Source organism: Euleptes europaea, chromosome 9 (assembly GCF_029931775.1).
Source record: "Euleptes europaea isolate rEulEur1 chromosome 9, rEulEur1.hap1, whole genome shotgun sequence".
In the NCBI taxonomy this organism is placed as follows: Eukaryota; Metazoa; Chordata; class Lepidosauria; order Squamata; family Sphaerodactylidae; genus Euleptes; species Euleptes europaea.
This window is the reverse complement of record NC_079320.1, coordinates 28,393,112-28,419,490: the sequence shown is the minus strand read 5'-3', so window position 1 is coordinate 28,419,490 and position 26,379 is coordinate 28,393,112. Positions and strand designations below refer to the sequence as shown.

The following is a 26,379-nucleotide window of genomic DNA, read 5'->3' as shown; positions in this document are numbered from 1 at the left end:
AGGAAGCATATGGAGCTTATTAGTGTGGTAAAACAGCTTTAAAATAAAGCTTTAAACAATGTGAAATATTTAAATAGAATAAAGCTGTTGAGATCATCTGATGAATCTGCACCTATAACAAAATAGTAGAGGCCCACTTTTACATATAGGGTTGGAGCCCGCCAGATTTGTCACTGGCAGTGCGATCCTGAAGGGGGGGTGCTCTTAGGAGCTGGTGTGATCCCTACACCAGCATCCATGCCACTTGAGCCAGCCCCCCTGAACCGCGGTGGCAGCAGCGCAGCCCTCAGATGCCAACACGGCCTCCTGCCAGCACTTGTAGCAGGCCCTGACATGATCATGGTATCTTGTGAACATGTGCAGAATTAATTCCTTATAGAGCTTAAACACATCATACACATACAGAGGTTTGTGTAATGTATAATGAAAGTCTGTGTCATGCTGACAGGCTAGCTCTGTGTCAGGCTGACAGACTACTCTCAAGGTTAGCTCTATCAAAGCTAACTACTAAAGTTACTCTGGCTTTGTCCTTGAAGGGGCAGCGTAAAGTCACCTTTCTGACTCAGCTGCCAGATGTCAGAATCTCAAAGGCCTTTTCAAGGTCTTAAGTTATCTTAATGTACTAAGAGTGCATTAATAGCTGGAATTGTGCTTAATATAGCCTAAAGGCATTATAGTTCTCTCAAGATAAGAGTAATATGCTTCCTTGCTCTACTGTAATCTTGCTAGAGGCAATCCTGCTAGCTAATGTAAACAATGACACTTTGCAAGTGACAATGTCAGCTATAATTGTGTTTCATGAGTTATATAGTTAAACGTTGTGCTACAGATTTCTAAGTAGTCTCATTTAATGCGTATTGTCCTAACGAAGAGGATGGTATAGAAATTAAATATGTAACGTGATCATGTACCTCAGAAATGAGTATTTATACTTTAGGCACAGAGGAATAAAAGGGAAGGATGTCCATATTTGGACAATAAGATATCAGAGGACAGGAGCAGATGCCACTAAGCTCCTGGTATCTGATAAGAGAGAATAAAGGTATCCTTTTGAAGGATAAGGAAGAGGGGATAAAGGAACACTCTTAATGGGTCTAGAAATAGTATAAATAACAGCCACAGTAAAGCTGGCACTTTAGAGTGCTATGGCTGGCAGACTGCAGCTGTCTGATGTAGTACCTCCATCTCAAAAGGCTTGAGATGTAAAACATTGAAACTCTGTTCTTGCGTGGACAGCAGTTCTCAGAGATATCTTGAAGTATCAAGATCTGGATATTTCAACATATCTTACTTACAGTCTTCTTGTGAGACTGCTCTATTCCTAGAAGAGGATGGAGACCCTTAGAATTCCTATTCTTTGAATAGGAATCTAAGTGCAGTGATCTTTCCATGTATTGGAACACTGAGAGTCCATTGTATTTATGGATTCTTATAAACTAAGCCTATTTGGCTTACCAATGCTAAGAAGCATCCTGAATACAGGGCTAATAGCTAGATCTCTGAGATTGTGTCAGAACGTCCTCTACTTAACAGAGGGACTTCTGAACCTCCTCAGAGCAAGAGACCAGAGAAGGGAAAGGAGACTTTCTGTACTCTGTGAGATATGCACAATGCTGATACATTGTACAGCACATACACAGATTGGCACAGTCAAAGAGATTGTAAACAGCTTTAAGCTAACACATAGTATTTATATATTCAGCATTGCTGTCTAAAACTAGAAAGAGCATGCATAGCATGTACATAGACAATGCCTGATCTTAATAATGATCAGTTAAGAATATTAATAGAAGTCTTTAAAGGATTCAAGACTTAGCAAATACAGATACTCTGGGATAACTTCATATGTTCTCATAGAGCTTAGACTCTTAAAGGACTCCAGATGACACAGATGACACAGCAAGGTATAGTGTGTCTTCTGTACTGAAATGTTATGATGTTTTGAATGGTTTAAGTTAGGATACTTCTAACCAAATCTTTCTCCAAAGAATTAACCATATTTTGACAGGATTTCTGTAACCTTATATTCTGAATGAAGGTGCATTGCACTAAGGATACTTTATGAGTATATTCTGACTAAGAAACTCCTTTATGGAGGCATAGAGAATGTGAATGATTACTTGCTACATAAACATGTTTAAGACTAATGATGTCTATCCTTATATGATATTTTAAGGCTTTGCAACCAAAAAGCATATATTGTATAATGTAAATAAATGTGTTTTTTATATACTTCTACTCTTGTCCATTATTATAAATTTATTGGCGTGTTCAAGAGATGTCCTAGAAGCAATAACAAGTTTCTAGGAACCGTTGATTCCGGTCTAGTGGTGTCTCGCTGAATAAGATAACTCCATTTCTCAGTAAATGGTACATTCTAAGAGTGTAGGCACTTAACGGCCCGAACCGCGACAGAGAAAGTCCCCGTGCCAGTGTTCTGGGAGGTGGTCCCGGGGTATTTCAGGGGGTGGAGCTGCAGTTAGGCAGCTTCCTAATCCCGTTTGCACTGGGAACACCCCCCTAATGCGACGGTGTTGCTGCACCACTATTTTTGGTGGCACAGCCTTCCTGCAATGGGACCTTTCTCCCCTTTTCCTTAACTTTTATTTTTTTAAAGGTTTTTTTGGGTCCGTAGCAGCCAGGAAGCCTCTGAGGAGGAGGCACGACTCTGTGGCTTCCAGCTGCCGCGGATCTACACCGCCCCCCTTCAGGATTTCACTCAGCTGTATTTCTTACTGCAGCCCGTGTTCCATATGGCTTTTGAGAAAAAGAAGGGGGAGAAACCTCTGATAAGACAGAGGGAAAAAATGTGCAAGGCACCAGAGGTTACAAGCCCATAGCTGTCTACACTGCACGAGTCAATTGAATTTATGGCTTCATTGTCTCATATTACTTATGTGTCATAAAGGATAATTATTTCATTTCTGGTGATAGCTACAGTTACAGTCTGAAGAAGGATATTGAAACGGGATACTAGCTGGGAAACCTGTAACTGTTTTATGTTATATTATCAACCCTTTTGCTTTTTGTGTTTGCTCATTATTTGTATGCTGTAATACGTGTTTGTAATTTAATCAAACCTTTGTTGTTTCTATTATTTTGTAATACTTTGGAGTCACTACAAGTGATTAGATAAACGCCTTGTAACCTCTGGTGCTTTACACATTTTTTTCTCTGGCCATATGGCTTTTGGACAGGCAGTTCCCATGAGCAACAGCATAGCTATTGTGGAGGTCAAAGGGGACCCTTCTGTCTTTTCTCACTAGTGGAAAACCTGGCTAGAGGTGGCCCATGTTTCTTTTTACTGTCAATATTTTATTTATATATTTTTCCTCAATCATTAAAGCTTATGCATTATAGTTACTAATATTTGTAAACAACTTGGAATGTATATAGATTATGATTTACACAAGCACATTTTGAAGCATTTTCTGCAGAACTGTCCAGTCAAAACAAGCTCTGCAACTCAAAATAATATACAGTGAGATATAATAAAGAAAAGGAGATGTGTTATTAAGATAAAGTTTTAAAAGAATGGATAGCCTGGTGTACAAAACTCTCAGGAAACAAAAAGGGGGCATTATTTATGACTGAAATTAAATGTAAATAGAACGGGGGGTTAATAAGGAAACTGTGATAAAATATAACTTGTAAGGAAACCGCTACTAATTGGAAAGGGAATCCTGCATGTAGACAGATGCTGTAGGCACAGTTTCCCAGTCTGATTCCACATCTGGAGCTGTGTGGATGTAGACCTTTTTAATTCTGTTGATCAGCTGTTCAGGAAATAAACCAGAGAGCTAGATTTAGTCCCCTCTTTTGTGCCAAACAGCTGATAGTTGGGATTTCAGCTTTTTTTAAAAAAAATACTGTGTAAATAAGCAGCCACAGTTGGTTCCCATATACTGTGTTTGATCAGAGCCAACCAGATAACTGAAAGCTGAGAAAGAACCCTACATGCACTGTACCTCTCTGAAAGTTTTTCCCTAAATGGCAATATACTGCATCAAAAGTTTCTCAAATGCCCCAACATTTTCAAAACATCTTGCAAAGACCTGCAGTTTGTAAAGTGGTTTTTTTTTTTTTTAAGAAAACACAATTACATTCATCCTTGGGAGGGAGGTTAATTAATACGTACATCCCTCCCCAACATTAACCACCTTTGGAATATTGTCACGGAGCTTAAATTATTATACTCAAAATAGACCTTTCCCTCTTTTATGGCCTTCTGCTTTTCTATAAATACCAACATTCTCGACACTGCCAAATGCATGAATCATGTCAGCTCCAGTCTAAAGAAGATTTGTTCTAGCTTAGGAAACCAACTGGCTGTGCTTAGCAGGCTTCAGTTTGTTCAGTTGGTTTCCTCCTGTGTGAGAGGAAAGCACAAGCTGATTACTTAATTTTAATAATATTCAAAAATATTCAATCTCAATTGGGACTGAAGGGACTCGTAACACTGATTCTTATAATTCCTGTTATAGGGACGATGCAAACTTCACATTTGTACAGCTTTTCTTTTGTATCACCAGAGAGTTTTTCTTCATTAGAAAGGTCAGACAGCAGCAGGGAACGGTGCCCGCAGAGTCAAATTAAAAGCACACTGTTGGACATATGTTTCCAACCTCTTACTTTTCAGTGACAAAGAAATGAGTTAACAACTACATCCAAACAATGAGAAACAGAGATACTGCATGAGTGCAGGAAGAAGCTAAAGCAGTTTCTTCCCAAATGTCAGCAAAGAAGAGAACTAAAGGGGGGGATTGTTCTCATAGGCCCCACACATTCAAGCACGACTGCTTTCTTTCCTGGGCATCTTATCCAGGTTTCATCCAGAGCAGGCTTGGAAGTGGATGGCCAGAGGGGAGAAGGCAAGAAGAAGGGGCCTGGAAAAGGCCCACAACCCAATATGACTTGAGTGCCTGTTGCATCTGTTGAGAGTTTATTCAAGGAGGAGAATGTGGAGCACCTTGGCTGAATGTTTCAAGGAAGGTTTTTGGATCCCTTCTGGGAGGCCCTGTAAACACTGAACCATTCATAAATTTAAGTCTGTAAAGTGGTTCAAAAAGATATTCAGGGTAAGATGTGTTAAAAGAACTGAGGGACAATCCTAAGCAGAATTACATCAATGGACACAGAATGGTGTAACTATGCTTAGGGTTTGCCCTGTGGTTCTCTTTCCCCAAAGGTGGGTCAGTTAATTATGGTATCCCAGTGAAGCTTTGCAGGTAGCCGGCTCAAGGTTGACTCAGCCTTCCATCCTTCCGAGGTCGGTAAAATGAGTACCCAGCTCGCTGGGGGTAAAGGGAAGATGACTGGGGAAGGCACTGGCAAACCACCCCGCAAAACAAAGTCTGCCTAGAAAACGTCGGGATGTGACATCGCCCCATGGGTCAGGAATGACCCGATGCTTGCACAGGGGACCTTTACCTTTAGTGAAGCTTTGCAAGCGTATAAGTCTTTCGATAGTACACTAGTGATGGTCAGTAGTTGATGGTGGAGAGTGAGTGCTCTTCAATACCTACACTGGTTTTTCTGTGGCCACATGGACTTCCTCCTGCAGAGCATGACTTTGTGTCCTCCTCCATCCTGTGGCAGTCTGAAATCCCATTCCTAGGGGGTCCTCAGACCCCCCCCCCCCCGGAACAGCATTTCAAACTGTCACAGGAGATAGAAGGTGACAAAGTAACACTTCATACATTGAAATTCTTGCGCGGGTGGAAAAACTCAAGAGGATTGAAGCTAATGAAAAAAACAGTCCTTTAGCCTGCTTCCTATTCAACTGGCAGATTCTAATCTGGCAGGTTTTATGGCTGAGGGAAAGCATTATATGGACAAGGCCAACAGTGCATACTGTTTGGATGATTTCATGTTTGCCAGGAAAGCAGGAGCTACTTATTTGTGGGAGATGATGAGTAAGTTTCAGAGGCTGGCAAGTGGCTTGGGGGGGTTCTACTAGTTAATGAGAAAACTAAAGGGTCGCTGTCTTTTTAGGCATTAGGATTGATACCATAGAGGAACTTTGCTGATTGCCGGCTGACAAGCTACATATCCAGAAGGAACTGGTTCACAGAAAGTACAAAGTCACTTAATTGTAGATGCTTTTTTGCATCATCTTTGTGATGCTATGATGGGTGTACATGCTCCCCATCACCACATTGTGTTTTCTGGGTCTGTGAAAGCAGATTTGCGCACCTGGCTGGACTCAAGACAACACGCCCTTTTTACGCAGTCAGGAGCAATTGATGGGAGCAGAATTCCAAGTGCAATCAGATGCTGCAAGTGGTTGTGGCCTTTCTGCAAGGCAGATGGTATGCCCAGTCATAGTTGCAGGAATGGTGAGGATCTCAGATACCCCACAGACACCTGCTTGAGAAAACCTCACTCCAAGATCAGTCAGGGTGGACTTCCTTATCTTTCATCATAGTATAATTACAGGAATCATAACCAGAAAATATTTTTGTTAGTCTTTAAGGTGCTACTGGACTCTTGCTCTTTTCTACTACTGCAGACAGACTAACACGGCTACCCACTGTGAGGAATCATAAGGGAAGAGTTCTTTTGTGGTGGCCTGCATGTAGAATCATAGAATCACAGGATCATGGAGTTGAAAGAGGCCATACAGACCATTTAGACCAATACTCTTCTCAACGCAGGATCAGCCTAAATCATCCCTGACAAGAGTTTGTCTAACCACTGCTTAAAGACGTCCAGTGAGCTCACCACCTCTATAGGCAGCTGATTCCACTGCTGAGCAACTCATATTGTAAAAAACAAAACAAAAAAAACACTAATATCCATCCGGTACCTTTCCATCCGTAATTTAAGCCCATTATTGTGAGCCCTATCCTCTGCTGCCATCAGGAACAGCTCCATGCCCTCCTCTAAGTGACATCCCTTCAAATAATTAAAGAGAGCGATCATGTCCCCCCCCTCAACATCCTATTCTCCAGACTGAACATTCCTAAGTCCCTCAGCCTTTCCTCCTAGCGCTTGGTCTCCAGTCCCCTGACCATGTCTCACTACCATTGAAGACATATATCATGCTTCATGCAAAGAGTGGTCCATGCATTTCCCCAAACCATATCCTTCTGATCCTGCCACTGCTTGCTTATTGGCTCTCCCTGCAAATAACTTCCACGGGAGGCTGTTCCACTGCTCGCAGGTAGACTTGGTAGCTGTAGACCTCTACTCCACACTAAAAATTTCAAGGGGGTCCATAACAGTAATTTACAATACTACTACTTATTGGCATTATATTACCATTTAATGTATAGACTATTTTTTGTGAGAAATAAGTGATTTCATTGCTTATCTGCATTCCTCTGGATTTTTTTTTGTCTAACACAAATTGATCTATTTCCTGAAGCTCATTAATAAAGCATAGCTCATTCTATTTATAACATCACAACAAGCCATTTTGGGTTCCATCTTTCTCAGCACATATTGTCTCACTGTCATAGTGGGATGTGAAAGCAAAATCACTTTCATTCAATCTGTCTTGGAACACACTGAGATTTTTCCAGTTCCTTAATACAACTTCAGTTTATTGCAGTTGTAATATATGCATTATTTTAGAGTTTAAAGACCACTGGTCCTTTATGGGTGCCTAGTGCATCCTTGTAATCAAACTATGACACATTTAAGTCTATAAACCACAACATCATGGATTTATGCACAAAATTGATAGTACACTGAACATATTCTGGTAATACCTTGGTTAAAACAAGCTAAGACTGTGAAAATAAAATGAATATCTGGACATATGTGTCTGTGAAAGTGAAAAAACAATGTGAATATCAGCCATTGCTATGAAACTACAAACTGCATGCCGCTCATATTGTCTGAGGAGGCAGGTAGTCGATATTAGAATGAACTGTACTGTTTGCTTTCTCTTGTACTATAGTCTTCCAATGGCCAGTGTCTCTTCATAAGAAAAGAGAAGACAGAATCCATCCATGCCTTTGCTTTAATACATAAGAATATAATTTTGAACCTAGGTGCACACTAACTTTTGTACTTGAGCTATTTCCAACCTAGTTCCTCAGAACGTAACAATTTTTGGTTCTCACAGATTTTTCTTCTATTTATTCTGTACATTGAGATGTACAGTGACTTATTAGAGAAGCAAAGAAATGCAGACAAAGAATTTACAATACCTTTGGCATTCAATTAGAAATGGCCATATACAAACTCTCCAGGACTACAGCTTCTAGTGTTAAAAAGCTGATAAGCAGAAGTGACGTTACCAAACATTACCAGAGTATAAAATCATAATTTACATTCCACCTTAAACTATCCCAATTGCAAGCAGCATACATAAGCCTATTGTGAGTTTTCCAGTCCTTTTCTAGTCCTCTTATATCAAGTCCTTGATATAAGTCCTTCTATTCCAGTCCTTTTACATCAAGGCCTGTGATGCCCAATCCAGAAACCATTTAAGCCTAAATTTAATTCATTAATAGAAAAAATGTGTTGATGTTACAGACTTTAAGCCTTACAGCATGCCAAAGACTGTGATATAAGAAAGGGTAGAAAATAAGAAGGGACCATGCTCATGGAATACAAAATAAAGAACTGGCATGAAAACTCACTGGAAATGGTTTGTGTTGTAGCTGTGGCATGAAATAGTTATACTCTTATACCTAAACCTGTTTTATTGTAAGTATGAACTAAGATATCATTTATACAAATATCGGTACCATCAAAAAAAATAGTTACTTTTGATGCAATTAAATAAACCACTTAAAAATTGTCACAAAGGAAAAGAAATGGAAAACAAAGTACCTCAGAATAGAAAGACCCTTCTGAATACAGAGTGAAAGAGAAGGCTGTTGGCACTCACCGTTGTGGTGGTAATGACTTCCTCAGTTACAACCTTTAGTGTATCGACCACTGAGATGTATCCCAGACGCCTAGCAATCGCTAAGGCAGTGTTGCCATTCTGAAAGGAGAAAAGACGGAGAGAGAAAAGAGAATGACAGGGAGGATTGTGATATGAACCAATGAGATCACACCCGGCACTGAATGAGCCAGCATTTCCATCCAAAACAGGCATTCGCTTAGGAAAAAATCAGTGCGTTTTTTTAAAATGCCATTAAAATCTGACTCTCTCTTTACAACTTTGCTCAGATTATGGACACAATTGCCATGGTAACAATACACACACAACGTCTGCCTGCTACACTTAATAAAAATCCATGACATGGTTTAACCCTCAGGTTTCTATAATGTACTACATAAACATGTGGCTTGCTGCAGGTGTTCCTGTCTAATTTGGTACACAAGCTTTTTTAATTGGGAGTAACTTCAGTAATTATTAGTTTAAGAGATCCCATTTACACCTGATCTAGGGCCCAGTTTGAAAATAAAGATTATTTATAGATGATTTCTGCACATGGAGCAACAGACATAAAACTCAGCCAAAATGAAACCACTAAAACATGTGACAGAGATGGGTCTTTATACTGGCTTAATTACATTGGCTCGGATCCTAGGAAACTGCAAACAGAAGGGAATTTATGGAAGAGATCTTGGCCACCTCCTAATTTTGCAATGACTGCCACCTCCTACATCCCACAGAAAGCCACTGCTGAGAGTCAGGGGCAAGGGGAACCACCAGGGACAGCTTGAGATGCAGTATGGAAAGATGGAGATGGAAGAAGGAATGAGTAGAAATCCCTCTAGTGTGGAAAGTGCTCGTATTCATGGCTTCCTAGGATCCCAAACATAGCCTATCAGCCTTAGGTAGGACTATTAAATGTGTCTTCTTATAGTTGGCAAAAACGTTAAAAGCACTGACTTTCATTTCCTTTTCTGCACATAATAATTCAGTTAAGCTACAAGCAGCGTTGTTCATATTACCTTAGGATTGTACAGTTTTTGGTTTGGAGGGGGGTTTGGTCTCTGTTTTTCAATATCTATGTGAAACCCTAATTTGTGAGATTATCTGTTATTGTTTATCCGATTTTTGCTTTGGTGCTTTCCCCCCCATCTCATCATCACATTTTTCATCTTGCTTGATTAGCCAATTCAAGCCAATGAAACATAGCATACAACACGGTATGCGACAGAAAGAATGGCTCGGCCACATTGCTGATCCCAGCCAATCATGACATGAATGGGATGATGTTATGATGGTACATAGCTAATCATATCTCGACACACACCAATATCACTAAGAGCAAACAAAACCAGTTTAGGAAGCAACAACCCTCATTAGAGCCATTCAAGACAAATAATAAGGTGTATAAAGTAATTTATTTGTTTCACTTTTGTCTGGAAATACTTCAGCAACATTTGCCTGAGCCAGCTAGGCATCCTAAAATAACTCGTAATGTGTTTGCAATGGTCTGGCATGCAGAGAAATTCTGTGATTACTTTCTCCACTCACAACAGCCAGTTATGACGACACAGAGGCACAGTGACTGAAGCTTTTCTAAATGGTGGACCATTGCTGGTGAACGACTTCTCGCTTGGGAGTGGTTACTGTGATGCACCATTTAAAATGGTTGTCTTAGCAAACTATTAATTGAAAAATATTCTTAGTCACTGAATATGGCAGATCTACAATCTACCGTATATACCCATGTATAAGCCGACCCGCGTATAAGCCGAGGTGCCTAATTTCTCCCCAAAAATGGGGAAAAATTAGGCACCCGCGTATAAGCCGAGGGTCGGCTTATAACTCCTCCCCCCCCCGGCAGGCTTACCTTACCGGCTCCTGGCGGCGAAAAGCGGCGCGGGCCCGGTGGGGGCGGCTTTCCTGCAGCCGCAGGAGGCCGCCCCAGGCCGCTCCGGGCGGCGGAAAGCGGCACGGGCCCGGCAGCCTCCCAGGCAGGCCCCGCTGGCCGCTCCCAGGCCGCGGGAAGGTGAGCGGGGCAGGGGCAGCGGGCAGGGGCGGCGGCGACGCCTGCCTGCTCCCAGGCAGGCCCCGCTGGCAGCTCCCAGGCCGCGGGAAGGCGAGCGGGGCGGCGGCGGCGGCGGGCGGGCTGCGGCGGGGCGGCGGCGAGGCCTGCCTGGGAGCAGGCAGGCCCCGCTGGCCGCGGGAAGGCGAGCAGGGCAGCGAGGGCGGCGGCGGCGGGGGGGGCAGCGGGGGTGGCGGCGAGGCCTGCCTGCTCCCAGGCAGGCCCCGCTGGCCGCTCCCAGGCCGCGGGAAGGTAAGCGGGGCGGCGGCGGGCGGGCGGCGGCGGGGGCGGCGGCGGGCGGGCGGCGGCGGGGGCGAGGCCTGCCCTGGAGCAGGCAGGCCCCGCTGGCCGCGGGAAGGCGAGCAGGGCAGCGAGGGCGGCGGCGGCGGGGGGGGCAGCGGGGGTGGCGGCGAGGCCTGCCGCTCCCTCCTCCCTCCTCCCCCCTCCCCTACCCTACCGTATTGACCCGCGTATAAGCCGAGTTGGCTTTTTTCAGCCTTTTTTTTGGGCTGAAAAACTCGGCTTATACGCGAGTATATACGGTATAAGCTACAGAGACCACAGTTCAGAACCCTTCACTGAGGACTGGTTCATACATGCAGGCAAATAAAGTGCCAAAGAGATAACAGAACCTGCAGCATTGTTTCAGACATTACATAGTAAGACCCTATTAGTCCATATTAAGTTCTCAAGCAAACAGAAAGGTAGTGCACATGGGAAAGTGTTCTTCCCTGTTCCTTGCTAGCTATGCTGGTTTTCTACTTGCAGGGAGTTTTTAACATAACTCTGGATAATTCCAAAATGTAATCCTCCACTGGCTATTGGAAATGGTGCAGTCCATTCCACCACCATAGCTCACTACCGTCTATGCTAGCTCACTACCCTCTGATTGCCCTACAAGTGTGAACCAGGCATCAGTGGAGACTAATTATCTTCAAGGACTGCCAGCAACTTACTCTAGTTGATGTAAGGATGTAGAATGACTGCCACACTAGACAAGGTGGCATCCCCAAATTAACCTTAGGGATGTGCTGCCATTCTGTAGAATGAGTGCCCACTAGGGAATTCCTTTTAGCAGCAATATGGGTCCCCAATTCTGGTCAGACCACTATGGCTACTGCCTTTCCCCCATGCTGTTTGCCAAACCAAAAGCATGCCGGTGAATTATGCTGCTTCACGCCATTCCACGTTGGAAAAATGGTGCTAGGAGAAGGCAGTAGCCTCTTCTCCTGTACTGCAGTGGTCCCAACCAGAATCATGCACCAGTGGCACTGTGAAAAGGGGAACTCACTGTAAAAAATGAGAAAGGTGCCTCGTTTAATCTGGCTCTGAGATATGACTGCCCAGTTCATTAGTTAACTAGAGCAGAGAAAGAAACAAAACAAGTAACTTGCCTTCCTATCCCCATTTTGACATATTGTACCTTTGGTGACTATACAAAAAATTAATGAAGTGGCATTAAGTATTCATAGCATGTTATCTACTTTACAAGGCTCCAAAGAACCAAGAAATTACTTTCACAGACCAAAATGGGTTCACACTGGAGTTTCCTGAAACAGCAATACCCTATGCTTCATGGCAATCTGATTTTAAATCTTCATGGAGTGTCCTTGCATGAAACTATGTCGCTAGCTCTTTGGAGCTTGGCCTATCTGTATTAATAGGAAATTCTAGTGCTAACAGACCTGATGTCAAGGTTTAAACATCTGTAATACAAGCTGAAACCTGGGGGCGGGGGAATCACAAGGTTTGAGGGGAGAACTGTGAGAGGAATGTGGCACTGCCCATCAATTGACCAGAATGTCCTCTATTTAAGTTATCAGCAGTGGGAAGGGGGTGGGAAGAAATGTTTGGCTGGATCTAAGCCATCAGTTACCTAACAAGATCCACTTCCCAATAAAAACTAGCTTAAAAATGTTGGAACTAAAAAGGGAGAAGTAGAAGGGAAAGACTACAGCACTGCTGCAGGAGAGGTGGCATAGACATATTCTAAACAATCAAACAAACAAATAAACAATAACACAGCATAACTTCCGTACTTACAGCAGTGATGGCATTTGGTTTGGCCCCATGTTGGAGAAGAACGTTGATGATGTGTGTATGACCTTGTTGAGCAGCTTGGTGCAGAGGAGTGTACCCATTCTGTAATAAGTGGAAGCCACATTTAGGAAAGGAGGAAAAAAGGAAGACTAGGACATAATTTTCCAACACAACGTGTTATTAATATTATATATTTGCAAAGCAGCAAAAAAGAAATCACGAACAAACATTTACCTTTGTCTTAGCATTGACGTTCGCTCCCTGCTTTAGGAGAAAGTTCACCATCTTGATGTTCCCATAGTGACAAGCTACAATCAGTGGAGTATAACCTAGCTACAAAAAATAAAAGAGAAAGAAACATAAGCAGTGACAGTGATATTGTTTGGGAAATATATTTTGTCTGCTTGATCGTGTGATATACCTTAGTCTGCGCATCTTTGTTTGCTCCATGTTTGATCAGCATATCCGCTACATTCACTTTATCTTCTTGAGCAGCTAAATGTAAAGATGTAAGTCCACTCTATAAACGAAATACAAAAAGCCTTTTAGTATATTATGTATGAAGGCCATTCCACAGCAGTTGCAAGAGCCAAGGCTATTAAACAAATTCAGCCTAACATAAACTACAGGGGTGACGGGTAAAAAATGGCTTTTCTAAGCCCACAAAATGAACCTGAACTAGGGATTTCTTTAATCACATTCTCTTAGCTATGATGCTACACCACCATCTAACAGACTACTGCTCATTAGTTCAGTGTCATAAGTATGGACAATGGGCCTGCATCTGATAGAAGAGGCCATAGTCTTCCCAACTAAGAAGAGGAAGAAGAGTTGGTTTTTATACTCCACTTTTCTCTACCCTAAGGAGTCTCAAAGCAGCTTACAATCACTCTCCCTACAACAGGCACCTTGTGAGGTAGGTAAGGCTGAGAGAGTTCTGAGAGAACTGTGACTGGCCCAAGATCACCCAGCAGGCTTCAAGTGGAGAAGTGGGGAATCAAACCCAGTTCTCCAGATTAGAGTCCACCGCTCTTAACCATTATACCATGCTGGCTCTTGAGGTGCTGGCTGAAAGGCCTCTTGATCACTGTCACTGTTTGGGTCTCTGGGCTCAAGGATGAATGTAATAACATACCATGGCTGTGAACAGAGTCACCAGACTGTCTGATGATGTGAATCCTAATCCTAATTCCCTCCGAATCAGCATTACGGTCATCTTGTCTGGATTTTAATTTTAGTCATTTCACCATTACCCAAGCATGGCCACACATGGAAAGAGTGCCAAAACCCCAAGAACTCTACAAGATGAAAAGGAGTGATATGGATATAATTGGAATTCATAAAATTAGGCCCGATTTCCAGTGCCTTCATACACAAATTGAACTGTGAAGGATGGGAATACGCTGAAGAACATCTTGGGAAGACAAGGAGAACTGCTTGGCACCTACTCTTGAATTGCAATGACAAGAATGAGTTGACCTATTCAATCCCTGATGATCCACTGAGTCACAGAATCATGTTATCAATACCTTCTTCCAACAGTGACTGCAACTATTGGAATTCCCCATATTAATCAGTAGGTAGATGGCCAAGCCTAGCCTGATCTCGTCAGATCTCAGAAGCTAAGCAGGGTCAGCCCTGGTTACTATTTGGATGGGAGACCACCAAGGAATACCAGAGTTGCTGTGCAGAGGAAGGCACTGGCAAACCACCTTTGTTAGTTTCTTGCCATGAAAACCCCAAAAGGGGCCACCATAAGTCAGCTGCGACTTGAAGGCACTTTACACACACACAGAGTTCGAGGCAAGTACAACCTCAGTGTCATAACCAAACCTAAAGCCAGATGGGAAGAACATTTAGGAAGCTGACACTAGGGCTTTTACATAGTAACCCACTCTTGTTGCCCTACATTTAACACATCTTAACATGGAGCGTTAATTGTTTTGTGACTGTCTCTTCTTCCACTGAAGAGCATTAATTCAATTCACAATATTAAGAGAATTACCTTTGTGGCCACATGAATGTTGGCTCCTTTTTCCAGAAGCAAGTTCGCCATGTCTGCATGACCTTCCTGAGAGGCCAGGTGAAGTGGAGTCACTGCTTGTTTGGTCAAAATATTCGTCTCTGCTCCATAATCTAGCAGAGTCGTGGCTATCTGCATCTGATTCTTCTTAGCGGCGATGTGCAGAGGAGTGTATCCATTCTAAAAACCAGGTGCCTTACATCAATATCTATTTCAAAAATCTATTTTCTTTCAAAACGAAGATTAGTTGCCAAATGTTATACTTTAGTCTGGGGGGAAATACTTGGCAACTAAGAAATTGGCAAGGGATTCCTGTGTCAGATCATAGCAGGAATCAATTTATAACATATTTTATGACAGCAGTCAATGCTGGGATGCTCAAAGGTCCACATATGATTACTGAATAGGACTGTTATTTTTTTTAAAAAAAACGGGGCTTTTGCCCTAACACTTAGAGATTTATTTCCACTAAGAATTTTTGCAAATTGAAAGCAACAAATTATTTCTAAACAAAAAATGCACTTTCCCAAATTATCTAAATGATCTATTTTCCCAGAAAGCATTCTTGAATCGCATGGGAAATCTCACCTTGGCAGTAGCATGGGGAGAGGAACCTTTCTCCAGCAACAGTAGCGCCACCTTCTGGTTGTCATAATGAGCGGCAACATGGAGGGGGGTGAGACCATTCTGGAAAGGGTGGGTTTACGTTACGGCATTAAGTGTCTGTTAGCTCTGTTTTAAGCTGCTGTTACATTGCAAAACAATGTACATTAAATAAAAAGCGATTGACTAATAAAGGCACAGAATAACACTGAACTTAAGTTGAATTATTTCATATTAGAATGTTACTTAACATTAAACACATCATTAGGTTCAAGTGCTTTACTTTTAAAAGGGGAGAAGCGAGTAGGAAATAATTTAAATTTAATTGTCCTAATTTACACCTTTTGTTGCAATAACTATATATACAACGACATCTAGGCTCAAATATGATTAAATTCACATTATGAAGATTAAAAATCCATTCCATTTGAGAAGCCCAGATCAACAAGAAACCAGTGCCCTTTTGTTTTAGGAGACACCTAGCTGAGAACTCAGAGTGGAATGGCATGCAAATGTCCTTACAGCAGATTTACAAGCTAGAGAGACACAGGGCTGCCACCAAAAATGGTAGCCGTGTGTCAAATTCTGCCTCCACTGCTGGATTATACTGCTCACTTCTCTGTCCCCTGCTTCACATCAAGTATGGCTGGCATGAAACTATAAGACAATCCTGAATGCAATTTCTAGCATTATCAACTATCCAAAATATCTTAAGTATTGTTGACTTTAGGCTTAAATGCTTCATCTAATTCCTACCTTTCCAGATGAATCAGGGGACGCACGGCGCTGCAACAGGAGTTTTGCTACATCCAGGCTTCCATATTTGGCTGCCACATGCAGTGGTGTGAAGCCCTTCTGTAAAATGTCCAAATGCAAAATATGTGTATAATCTTAACGCTTATTATGCTCCTTTGCTTTAAAGAAATTCCACACACTTCTCAGTTTATAAAAAAATAGCTCTCAAATTAAAAAGCTCTCTTATCAATAAAGGAAAACACATAACAAACTAGAATTATGCAAAGCACCATATCACATTTTCCAACTTGGCTAGCATCCTGAAAATGAAAAATCCACGCATGACAGAATTTCAGTATAAAGCAAACATTCAGAAGTACACAAACGTACTCTCTGTGCATGCATTCAGATGTTTCTGAGATATTCTTCTCAGCACAGAACCCTTGACTGTTTCCTCTTAAGAGCTGTTAAGCAGATTTGGTGAGAAAATGTTTGAAGAGATGATAGTGTTCAGACACATGAACACATATCTTATAATGAGTTGGATCATTGATATACCAAGGTCACTACTATCTACTCTGACCAGCAGCAGTTCTCCAGGGTCTCAGGTAGAGACTTTTCACATGACCTACTATCAAGATCCTTTTAACTGGAAGTGCTAGGGGTTGAACTTTGGACCTGCCTGCCTGCAGAACGCTTGGTCACTGAGTTGTGACCCCCCCACCGAGAAAAGCACCATGCGTGCATGAGGAGCAGATTTCATTTAAACCACTGTAACGGTTTTAAAGCTGGCTCAGTATTGAGAAATACTTCAGATTTTACCTTGGTAGCCAAAGAGCTTGCAGCACCCGCCTCCAACAGAACTGATGCTACGTCCAGTTGACCTTCTCGAGCTGAGATGTGCAGTGGTGTATAACCATTAGTGGTGGCAGCATCTGGGTGAGCCATATGTTGCAACAGGAGCTGTACAATTTCTGTTTTACCCAGGCGGGAGGCAATATGCAGTGGAGTCTGTTCCTCCTACAACTCAAAGCAGGGAAGACATTAAAATGGGTTTAAAAAAGGGAAGGCTTCATTCTCTCCCATTTAAAACCCCCCAACTAATCTACATGTGTGTTCAAAAGGAAAACACATTTTTAATGTGTCTTCATTCTCCCTTCCTCCTGATTCATCAGAAGCAGCAGCAACAACAATTTTTTATTATACCTAGATACTAGGGTTGCCAACCTCCCGGTTGGTGATCACCCGCTATTACAACTGATCTCCAGACAATACGGATCAGTTCCCCTGGGGAAAATGGCCGCTCTGGCAATTGGACTCTATGGCACTGAAGTCTCTCCCCTCCCCAAACCCCGCCTTCTTTAGGCTCCACCCCAAAAATCTCCAGGTATTTCCCAACCCAGCGCTGGCAATCCTACTAGATGCCCCTCTGCTTTTATGGCATAGCACAAACACCACAAAAGAGAGCGTTCAGCTCATTTAAACACCTACCCTTGCACGGGCATCAACCAAAGCACCGTTTCTTAGGAGGCAGCGAACCACTTCCACTTGTCCTGCTCGAGCTGCCATGTGCAACGCAGTCTCTCCTCGCTGCACACAAAAAAATGTTCTTAGTTTTTTTTAAAAAGATTAATTAAATGAAAACTGTACTGCATTGTTCACATTTCTCAGAGTCTGAAAGAACATAATCACAACGTCCACTCTAAATATTGAATAAAAGCTTTTTAAAAAGTTACTTTGTAAGGTTGGAATGAACAATACTTATTACTCTGAAGGCCCTTGCTGAGTATCTTCCAGAGAGCTGTAGATCAAGAATTAAAATGCTAGACCATTCAATTGAGATAACTGGGATTACTTGCGTGAATCCACAAATCCGCTACTAACATTGCTCACTAACATTATTAGGGTGCTCAGGATGGAAGCTGTTTCTGTTTGTTTGTTTATTAAATTAAAATGTAATCTGAGACTAGTCGCAGGTTTAGACTTTCAGAAAAGTACTCTGTTGGAAGCTGATTAAGCTTATTTTAAATCAGTTACTATTTTGATCTATAAATAGCAGCTGGCAGCTCCTTGCCTGTTTCCGGATGCATTATTTGGCGCCTACAAACTTTATTAAAATGTAAATAAAGTTTTCATTTTAACTATGGCACTTACCATCGGAAAGAATACATTTCATTTTCCTGAGTATTCAGACTGAATTGATCATAGGAGCTAATCAGTGATTCAATTGGCAGTTTTAAGCGTTACTAAAAGCCACAGCTTCACACAAAAATAGCACAGCGTTAACAGTTCTATCTGCCCATATTTAGTACCGTGTCTTACTATTTTCTCCACATTTCTGTTTCATTATTCTCTCCCCAAGTTTCATCAAAATAAACTGTAGAAAACTACTTATATGACTGTGTATCTTTCTCACATAGAGATTCCAAACTATTCCATTTGTGAGACACTGTCAGGAGATCATTTTAGACCAATGACGTTGCAGTAGATGAGTAATGGAGAATTTTTTCCACTACAAACTCCGTTACGAGATTTATACTGAACCCAAAGGAGACTTAATTACGACACCTTTGGACAGTCCACTCACTTCTCAATTCTGATGACATAGTTAAGATAATGTAACTCTTGTCTAACCAACAGAAACATGTTATGTTCAGAGGTCCAGGAGTTACCACAGCCACATATCAACTGAAGACAAAAGTTATGTGACAAATGCTGTTAATTGTAAAAATGTGCATTTGTATCAAAATTTGCTTTTAAACATAAAGAGATTGCACGTACACTTACCCTGCATGCAGTTTTACTTCTTGTTTATACTTCCCTGTGATTTTGCTGAAGCCTTTTAAAAGCCTAACTAGTTGAACAATAAATCTTTTACTGCCTACTGTTATGCTTTTTCTTTGTTATTTATCCAGATAGAACTTTGTTAGTTTAAATTTCCAGAGTAGCAAATTATTGATGGGTAGCTGTGTTAGCCTTTTGCAGTAAAAACAAACAGAGATTTTATGTTGACTTAAAGACTAATAACATTTTATTTCTGTGCATACATTTATGGACTAGCATCCGTTTTCTCAAATGCATGAGCATGCATGAGTAAGCAGCTTACACCATTCTCCTGTTCTCCGTTTTATCCTCACAACAACCCTGTGAGGTAGATTAGACTGAATTTGTGTGACTGGGCCAAGGTCATTTAATAAGCTTCCATGGCAGAGTGGGGATTCGAGCCTGGGTCTCACAGATCCTAGTACAACACCCTAACCACCACTGAATAGTACTCTGCAGACGTATAAATATGTCAATTGTATATAAATATGCAATAAAATGTTGTATATAAAAGTTACTAGTCAAAGGGTGGCCCAGGCTAGCCTGATCTCATCAGATCTCAGAAGCTAAGCAGGGTCAGCCCTGGTTACTATTTGGATGGGAGACCACCAAGGAATACCAGGGTTGCTGTGCAGAGGAAGGCACTGGCAAACCACCTCTGTTAGTCTCTTGCCATGAAAACCCCAAAAGGGGTCGCCATAAGTCGGCTGCGACTTGACAGCACTTTACACACACACACACACAGTCAAAGGAAACATCTAAATACCATAATTTTGTATTTCTCTTTAAACTTAGCTGTACAGATGCAAGCTGTAATTCTAGGCCCTTACTAAGAAGTTCCACTGAAATCAGTAGAATTTTCTTTTCTGCAAATATGCCTAGCATTTGGGCTGTAAAGATTACTGAACCAGTACAACTCATTAAGTTAGATAAGGACTGGGGGAACCCAGGTTCAGACTGGGGGACCTTGGCTCAATCACACTCTTTCAGAATAACCGGCCTCACAGGTTGTAAGTGAACGTATAACGGGCAGGAGAGAACCATATGCGCTGCCCTGAGCTCCCTGAAGTAAGGGCAGGATAAAAATACGATAGGCTGATAATTGTTCTTTTAAAAGACCACACATTTTCTGATAAACATTTTCTGTGAAAACTGTTTATGGTCTCTTCAGGGGGTAGCCATGTTGGTCTGCAGTGGGAAAGCAAGATTTGGGTTGAGCAGCACCTTAGAGGCCAACAAGATTTTCGGGGTATGAGCTTTTGAGTCAGCACCCTTTGTCGTATATCTGATGAATAGGGTTGCCAGGTCCCTCTTTGCCACCAGCTGGAGGTTTTTGGGGTGGAGCCTGAGGAGGATGGGTAGGGTTGCCAACCTCCGGGTAATAGCTGGTAATCTCCTGCTATTCCAACTGATCTCCAGCCAACAGAGATCAGTTCACCTGTAGAAAATGGCTGCTTTGGCAATTGGACTCTATGGCATTGAAGCCCCTCCCCTCCCCAAACTCTGCCCTCCTCAGGCTCCGCCCAAAAAATCCTCCTGCTGGTTGCCACTAGGAGCCTAGCAACCCTAAGGGTGGGTTTTGGGGAGGGGCTTCAATGCCATAGATTCCAATTGCCAAAGCAGCCATTTTCTCCATTTTCTCTATCGGCTGGAGATCAGTTGTAATAGCAGGAGATCTCCAGCTAGTACCTGGAGGTTGGCAACCCTACTGATGAAGGAAGCTTTGACTCTCGAGAGCTCAAACCCTAAAAAACTTGTTGGTCTCTAAGGTGCTACTGAATTAGAATGTATCTCTTCTGTTTACGGTAACCATATCCCATAATACTGAGACACACAAGAACTTATCTCCATGGCAAATTAGGCTTGCCAGTAACTCACAAAGGTCTCATTTTTTATCAATGTAAAGAACCACAAACAACTCAGGATTTTTAAATATTAAAATATGTTATCCTTTAAAAATGTCAAATATTTTTATTTTATACCTATTTATGCAGTTGGAAGACTGAGTTATAGGAAAGTTCACAAAACAATGCTATAAAATGTGACCTTTGCTTAAGCTCCATGGCAACTCACAATGATTACTCAAATTCAAGCCATACTCACAATGTTAGTGACATCCGGAGAGGCTCCATTCTGCAGCAGAAGGAGAACTATGTTCAAATGGCCCATAAATGCAGCCACATGTATTGGTGTGAGGCCCGACTGTGAAATAAAGCAACAGCTATTTTACTCCTCTGCAAAACGCTTGGGGTGGGGCCTTCCCCATTTGTATAAAATGAGAGGGGGAATTTAAGAGAAGGAGGAAATAGTGTGGGGGGGAGACAGATGCTTCTTCAGGAAATTTCTCTACCTCAGTTATAGCTTGGATTGAAGCCCCATATTTCACCAGCAGTTCCATGACTTTAATGCGATTTTTCTTGCAAGCGATGTGCAGTGGAGTAAAACCATTCTGTGCAAAAGACAATTGTGTTAATTAAAGCATGCAACCTCAGCGGTCATACAAGTGTTAGATTATCAGATTTTATCAGTAGCAACAAGTTCAGACACCCTAAAAAACCAGCACACTCTTGGGGTGTTTGACTAACACCTTAGCCCAACACAGAACACGGGCAGCTGAGGAGCAGACAAAATATTCCCCAGTCAGTTTGTGTGTGTGTGTGACACCCATCATGCCCATGAAAGCAGCAGCATCTTAAGTAATTGAGGGGTCCTTCAATCAAATGCTCAGCAGCATCTGCAACTCTTCAGTGTGGTGAAATCCACAAGGGTGCAAGTGACTAACAGAACCACATTGACCTCACAGACCTTTCCCATGGGAGCAGCACTTACTGCAGCACAGGATTGCACCTCACTGATGTGGCTTTGAAGCTACTAAGCATGCATGGTAAGTGCATTTTGCAACAACCCCTTGCAGCCCATTCCTGAGCTGGCGGGGACTAGGGACAGTAGAGAGGAGGTGCCACCGCACCTCCTCCTAAGTCGTTCCATGGCCACTGAAAGACCAAAACAAAAGCCTTTTAGATGCCTTTTTCAGTCAAATGGGGCCTTTTTGCCCCATTGAGAAAAGTGAGGCTGCGCCAGCAAAAAATTGGTGCAGCCTTGATCCTCTTGCCACCAGTATCCCGAGGCGCTGCTGTGGTAGCGACCAGCAACTGGTGTCCAGCCCTCGCTACCGGCATTGGGGCCTCTTACAGTGGCATAAGTAGCCTGGAAGCTGGCATGGAGGGCCCCAATGCTGGCACAGCACCTTCCTGGCCTCCTAAGGGCTTTTGCCCTTAAAGGTCAGGAATGCGCTGTTGCAGTACCTTTCCACTCCTCTCTTTCTTGAATGGAATGTAAATTTTCTTTATATAAAGCCAATTCTTACTTTCTACTTCTAAAAAAACATAGGATAAGAATAAAAGATAATACCCCTACTAATCTAGTCCTTCATCCTAGTGATTTCTTTCTTGTGAAGTCAACAGCCAACTCTGAACATCATGAGAGAATTAATATTATAGCTATTAATTAGAGATGGAAACATATCACATGAAGATGCTATTGTTCAGTTAAATATTAAAGAGATTTCATTAATAAACAAAGGACAAAAAAACATAAACCAAACAAAATATGTACAAATTTTAGAAATCCAAAACACTAACTGTTAGTACAGTAAGCAAAGGAATTCTAAGGTATCTAGACATCTATTACCATTTATTTAAGGTAATATTATTTTTTAAAATACTGTTAATGTTATCTAATAACATTCACAAAATGGTTCAGGAATAAATGAAGATCAGTTGGCCATCATAAAATGTCACAAAAACAGTCAACATTCACACAGACACATTCTCCAAAACATTTAAAATATCAATGGCTTTACTATCTGAGAAAGAAAATGCATTTTTCTAATATAAGATATTGTGATAATCTAGAAAAATGCAGTGTTTCAGCAATAGACATTCATTGCATGTTAAACTGATTTCATGGAAAAGTTCTTACAAGTCAACAAAAATATAATTGAAACAGATTATGACCACCCATGTAGAAACAGCTTGCATCTGTTTAAAACCAATCTCACAGTGGAAAATAAAACTGCAAATTAATGAGTTCAGACCTAGCTCCCATGAAGTCATATTTATTTATATTATTTATGTCCTTCTTTATCCCAGTAAATAATATATGTTAGAAAATAATAGCGTGCCTAAAATTGATGTCTAATCACCCACTTTGGCTACTGATTGTCAGAAAAAGGCAGGGGACACACTATTATAAATACAATAAATACTCAGCTTCTGAATTTGAATATTGAGCTCCACGGGCTTAAAAAATGATAGATTTGCATGAACTGAAAACAAACCTTTGAATGACACACGGTAATTTAACACACAGGTACATTTCATTGTCCTTTATGCAGAAGATGGGGGACTGTGAGGCAAGTGAGAATAAAAGGCACCGGAAGCTGAATTCTACAAAGGCCTTTCCACCATGCTTTAGGAGCAATACACTTGGAAGAAATACTCCTAGCTTGGGCCAAGTACTTGAGGACACTGCACATTTCTCAACTTCTGAAAGTACTTTCCTCAACCCTAAAGTAGCACTGCCAACTCTAGCTTGGGAAACTTTGAATGTGGGGGCAGTAACAGGAAGATGCTCAGCAAGGAAGTGATGCCATATAGTCAGCCCTCCAAAGCTACAGTTGCCAGGTCCCTCTTCGACACCAGCGGGAGGTATTTGGGGCAGAGCCTGAGGAGGTGTTTGGGGAGGGGAGGGACTTCAATGCCATAGAGTCCAATTGACAGGAGAATGCACATAATCATCTTATCATGAATGGAAATGACCAACTGAGAACCAATTTGAACAGATTACTCCTCTTAAGTGGTATTGTGAATAGGCTCTAAGCCGTTAATTCTGTATTACAACAAGGCATAGTTTTGTTAACATTTGCTACTGAGCCTATTATTTCCTGCCACTGGGAGACCAATAGACTTCAGAGGAATTATCTTTAGTTCCTTGTGTAAGTACTCAGGAAAGCGCTCAGATTTAATGAGAACTGGAGGTACTATCTTGTTTTAACGAAATATCCCTTTTTAATATTAATTGTGAAACAACTTAAAATTAGATCTTTTTTTCTTCTTAACCAAAAGCAAAACAAACTTTGGATAATAAGAAGATAACTGAAGCAGAGGTAGTTTTAGAAGCATCCATTAATCAAAATATTGTATCATGGCATTAAAAAACCAAAGATGTCCTTGTTAACAGTTGTAGATACGAACTTATCTTGTTAACAGTTGTAGGTACGAACTTATCTTGCTGATTAACTAAATTAAAGGCTAGAAATCAAGTTGTGAGAATAGCCAGGATTGTAACAGTTTTACTGCAGTATAAACAAGTATATCATAATTTATATAAAGCTTAGCAAAGGCATTCCTGGAGCCAGAGACATGAGTCAATTAATTTCAACTTTACCCATACCATGAAAATTCTATAATATGAAACAATTGTAATTCAAGTTTATTTTTAAAAAATACTATGCTAACTGCAATTAAAGTGATGCATACAGCAATGTCTATCAAGTTTCTCCTTTAGCAGTTCTTGAGCTATTCACCTCAATTTAATTTTTAAATGTGGGAAATTTTAAATGCACTTTAAAGATGCAAAAAAGGGCTAGCACTACTCAGTGCCTTCAAGATTTCACAAATGTGAATCCCAAACATCAACCACAAATTTGTTAATGCACAGCATATAATTTGGTCAGCATCCAAAGAGCTGCTCGGATGCAAGAAAGAGGTTTCTGCTAACCCAGGAGTGTTCACTGAAACAACTGACCGCCCACATTATATCACAATCTGCTTTTAAAAAACCGAGCAGAGGTTGAAAATCAATTCACAGTGCGGAGGCACATGATGTCTGAGAAACCAAGTCTGAAGCTAGGTTGGGATCGCAGCATTTATTCCATAGTTCTTTAGATCTTGGCTATAAGCGAAAGTGAATTTGAAAATGGGGGGGGGGGAGACCCTTGACCTTCCAGCTTGCAAATAGTAGCTAAAACACTGCAAATACAGAATTAATAGATAGTGATGTTACTAGGCAAAGTGGAAACATGCTGGGTTGGATCAAGAGCACAATTGCTCCTTCAGCTAGAGCTCTTGAACAAGCAGAAACACAAGATATATAACAGCAGTGGCCCCTTGCACTAAGACAAATATATCGTATCCCCACTTGCATTTCAGCTTGCATAAGATCTTGGGCCACAGTTTTGAGGCACTATAATATACAGTGTGGAATACACTGCACAAGATCTTGAACAAGCAGAAATGTGTTAAGTCAATTTATGTTTCCCTTGTGCATTGCTGGATCCAAATCAATGTCTGAATGATGAAATAAACACTGCAAGAGAACTATAAGGTTTTTGCTTCCTTTGTCTAGCCGCTTTCAATGCAGAAGGGTTTTGTTGTGGAGCTGTCCCAGAGCGGAATTGAAAACTCTGGGCACTTTCACACATGCTGAATAAATGCACGCTCATTCGAATTTCACAATAGTTTGCAAGTGGATTTTGCTGTTTCACGCAGTAAAACCCAGCAGCAATGTGCATTGAAAGTGGACTCAAAGTGCATTATTTGGCATGTGTGAAAGTGCCCTCCGTGATCTGCTCACCCCTGAGTCTTCATGCCAACTGGCAGTCTTCTGAGGTTGGGGGGCACAGACAGCGGGATGTTAGGCAGAGGTAATGGGCCCAGTCAGCAAACGCATACATCAGAGTTCCCGTTTTTCAAAATGAACAGCTGAATGGGGGGGGGGGACTGTGTTCGCACAGAAGTACACAAAATGCTTACCAGAGCACGAGCATTCGGATTTGCTCTCTTGTCCAGCAGGAGCTTGGTGACACGATAGTGACCACAGTGTGCAGCAACGTGGAGGGAAGTCAGGTAATCTAATGTGACATCATCAACAGGAGCTTTGTGCTGGAGCAGATGTTTGACGCACTCCACGTGATCACCCTGGGCAGCCATGTGAAGCGGGGAGAGCCCATTCTGTGCCAACAGCAAGGTCAGAACTGTTAGAATCACCATAAAAATTGCTGCTTAGAAAGAGGTGGATATACCCATTGCACCAAAGGAATTCTAAAATCAGTTAAAATCAAACAGACCGCTGAACAGGAATGTTGTGAGACCAGCGGAAGGAAAAGACCCAAACTGGAATGTAAACAAATTTTCAAGCAAACAACTGATGCAGTTATTTAGGGTTGCCAAATCAGACAGGAAAGAA

The 26,379-nt window shown here is 41.7% G+C and overlaps 1 protein-coding gene across 1 annotated transcript in view; it reads right to left on the bottom strand.

Annotated features, from left to right (window-relative positions):
* Window positions 1–26,379, bottom strand: part of ANK2 (ankyrin 2) — a 244,447-nt gene that overhangs the window by 72,135 nt on the left and 145,933 nt on the right. The window contains exons 11-22 of the mRNA XM_056855307.1: window positions 25,947–26,144; window positions 21,482–21,580; window positions 21,235–21,333; window positions 17,800–17,898; window positions 17,131–17,328; window positions 16,330–16,428; window positions 15,559–15,657; window positions 14,953–15,150; window positions 13,369–13,467; window positions 13,182–13,280; window positions 12,951–13,049; window positions 8,846–8,944 (exon numbers count right to left, since the gene is read on the bottom strand). Coding sequence (XP_056711285.1) covers window positions 8,846–8,944; window positions 12,951–13,049; window positions 13,182–13,280; window positions 13,369–13,467; window positions 14,953–15,150; window positions 15,559–15,657; window positions 16,330–16,428; window positions 17,131–17,328; window positions 17,800–17,898; window positions 21,235–21,333; window positions 21,482–21,580; window positions 25,947–26,144 — 1,485 coding nt within the window. The remainder of the gene's footprint in view (window positions 1–8,845; window positions 8,945–12,950; window positions 13,050–13,181; window positions 13,281–13,368; window positions 13,468–14,952; window positions 15,151–15,558; window positions 15,658–16,329; window positions 16,429–17,130; window positions 17,329–17,799; window positions 17,899–21,234; window positions 21,334–21,481; window positions 21,581–25,946; window positions 26,145–26,379) is intronic.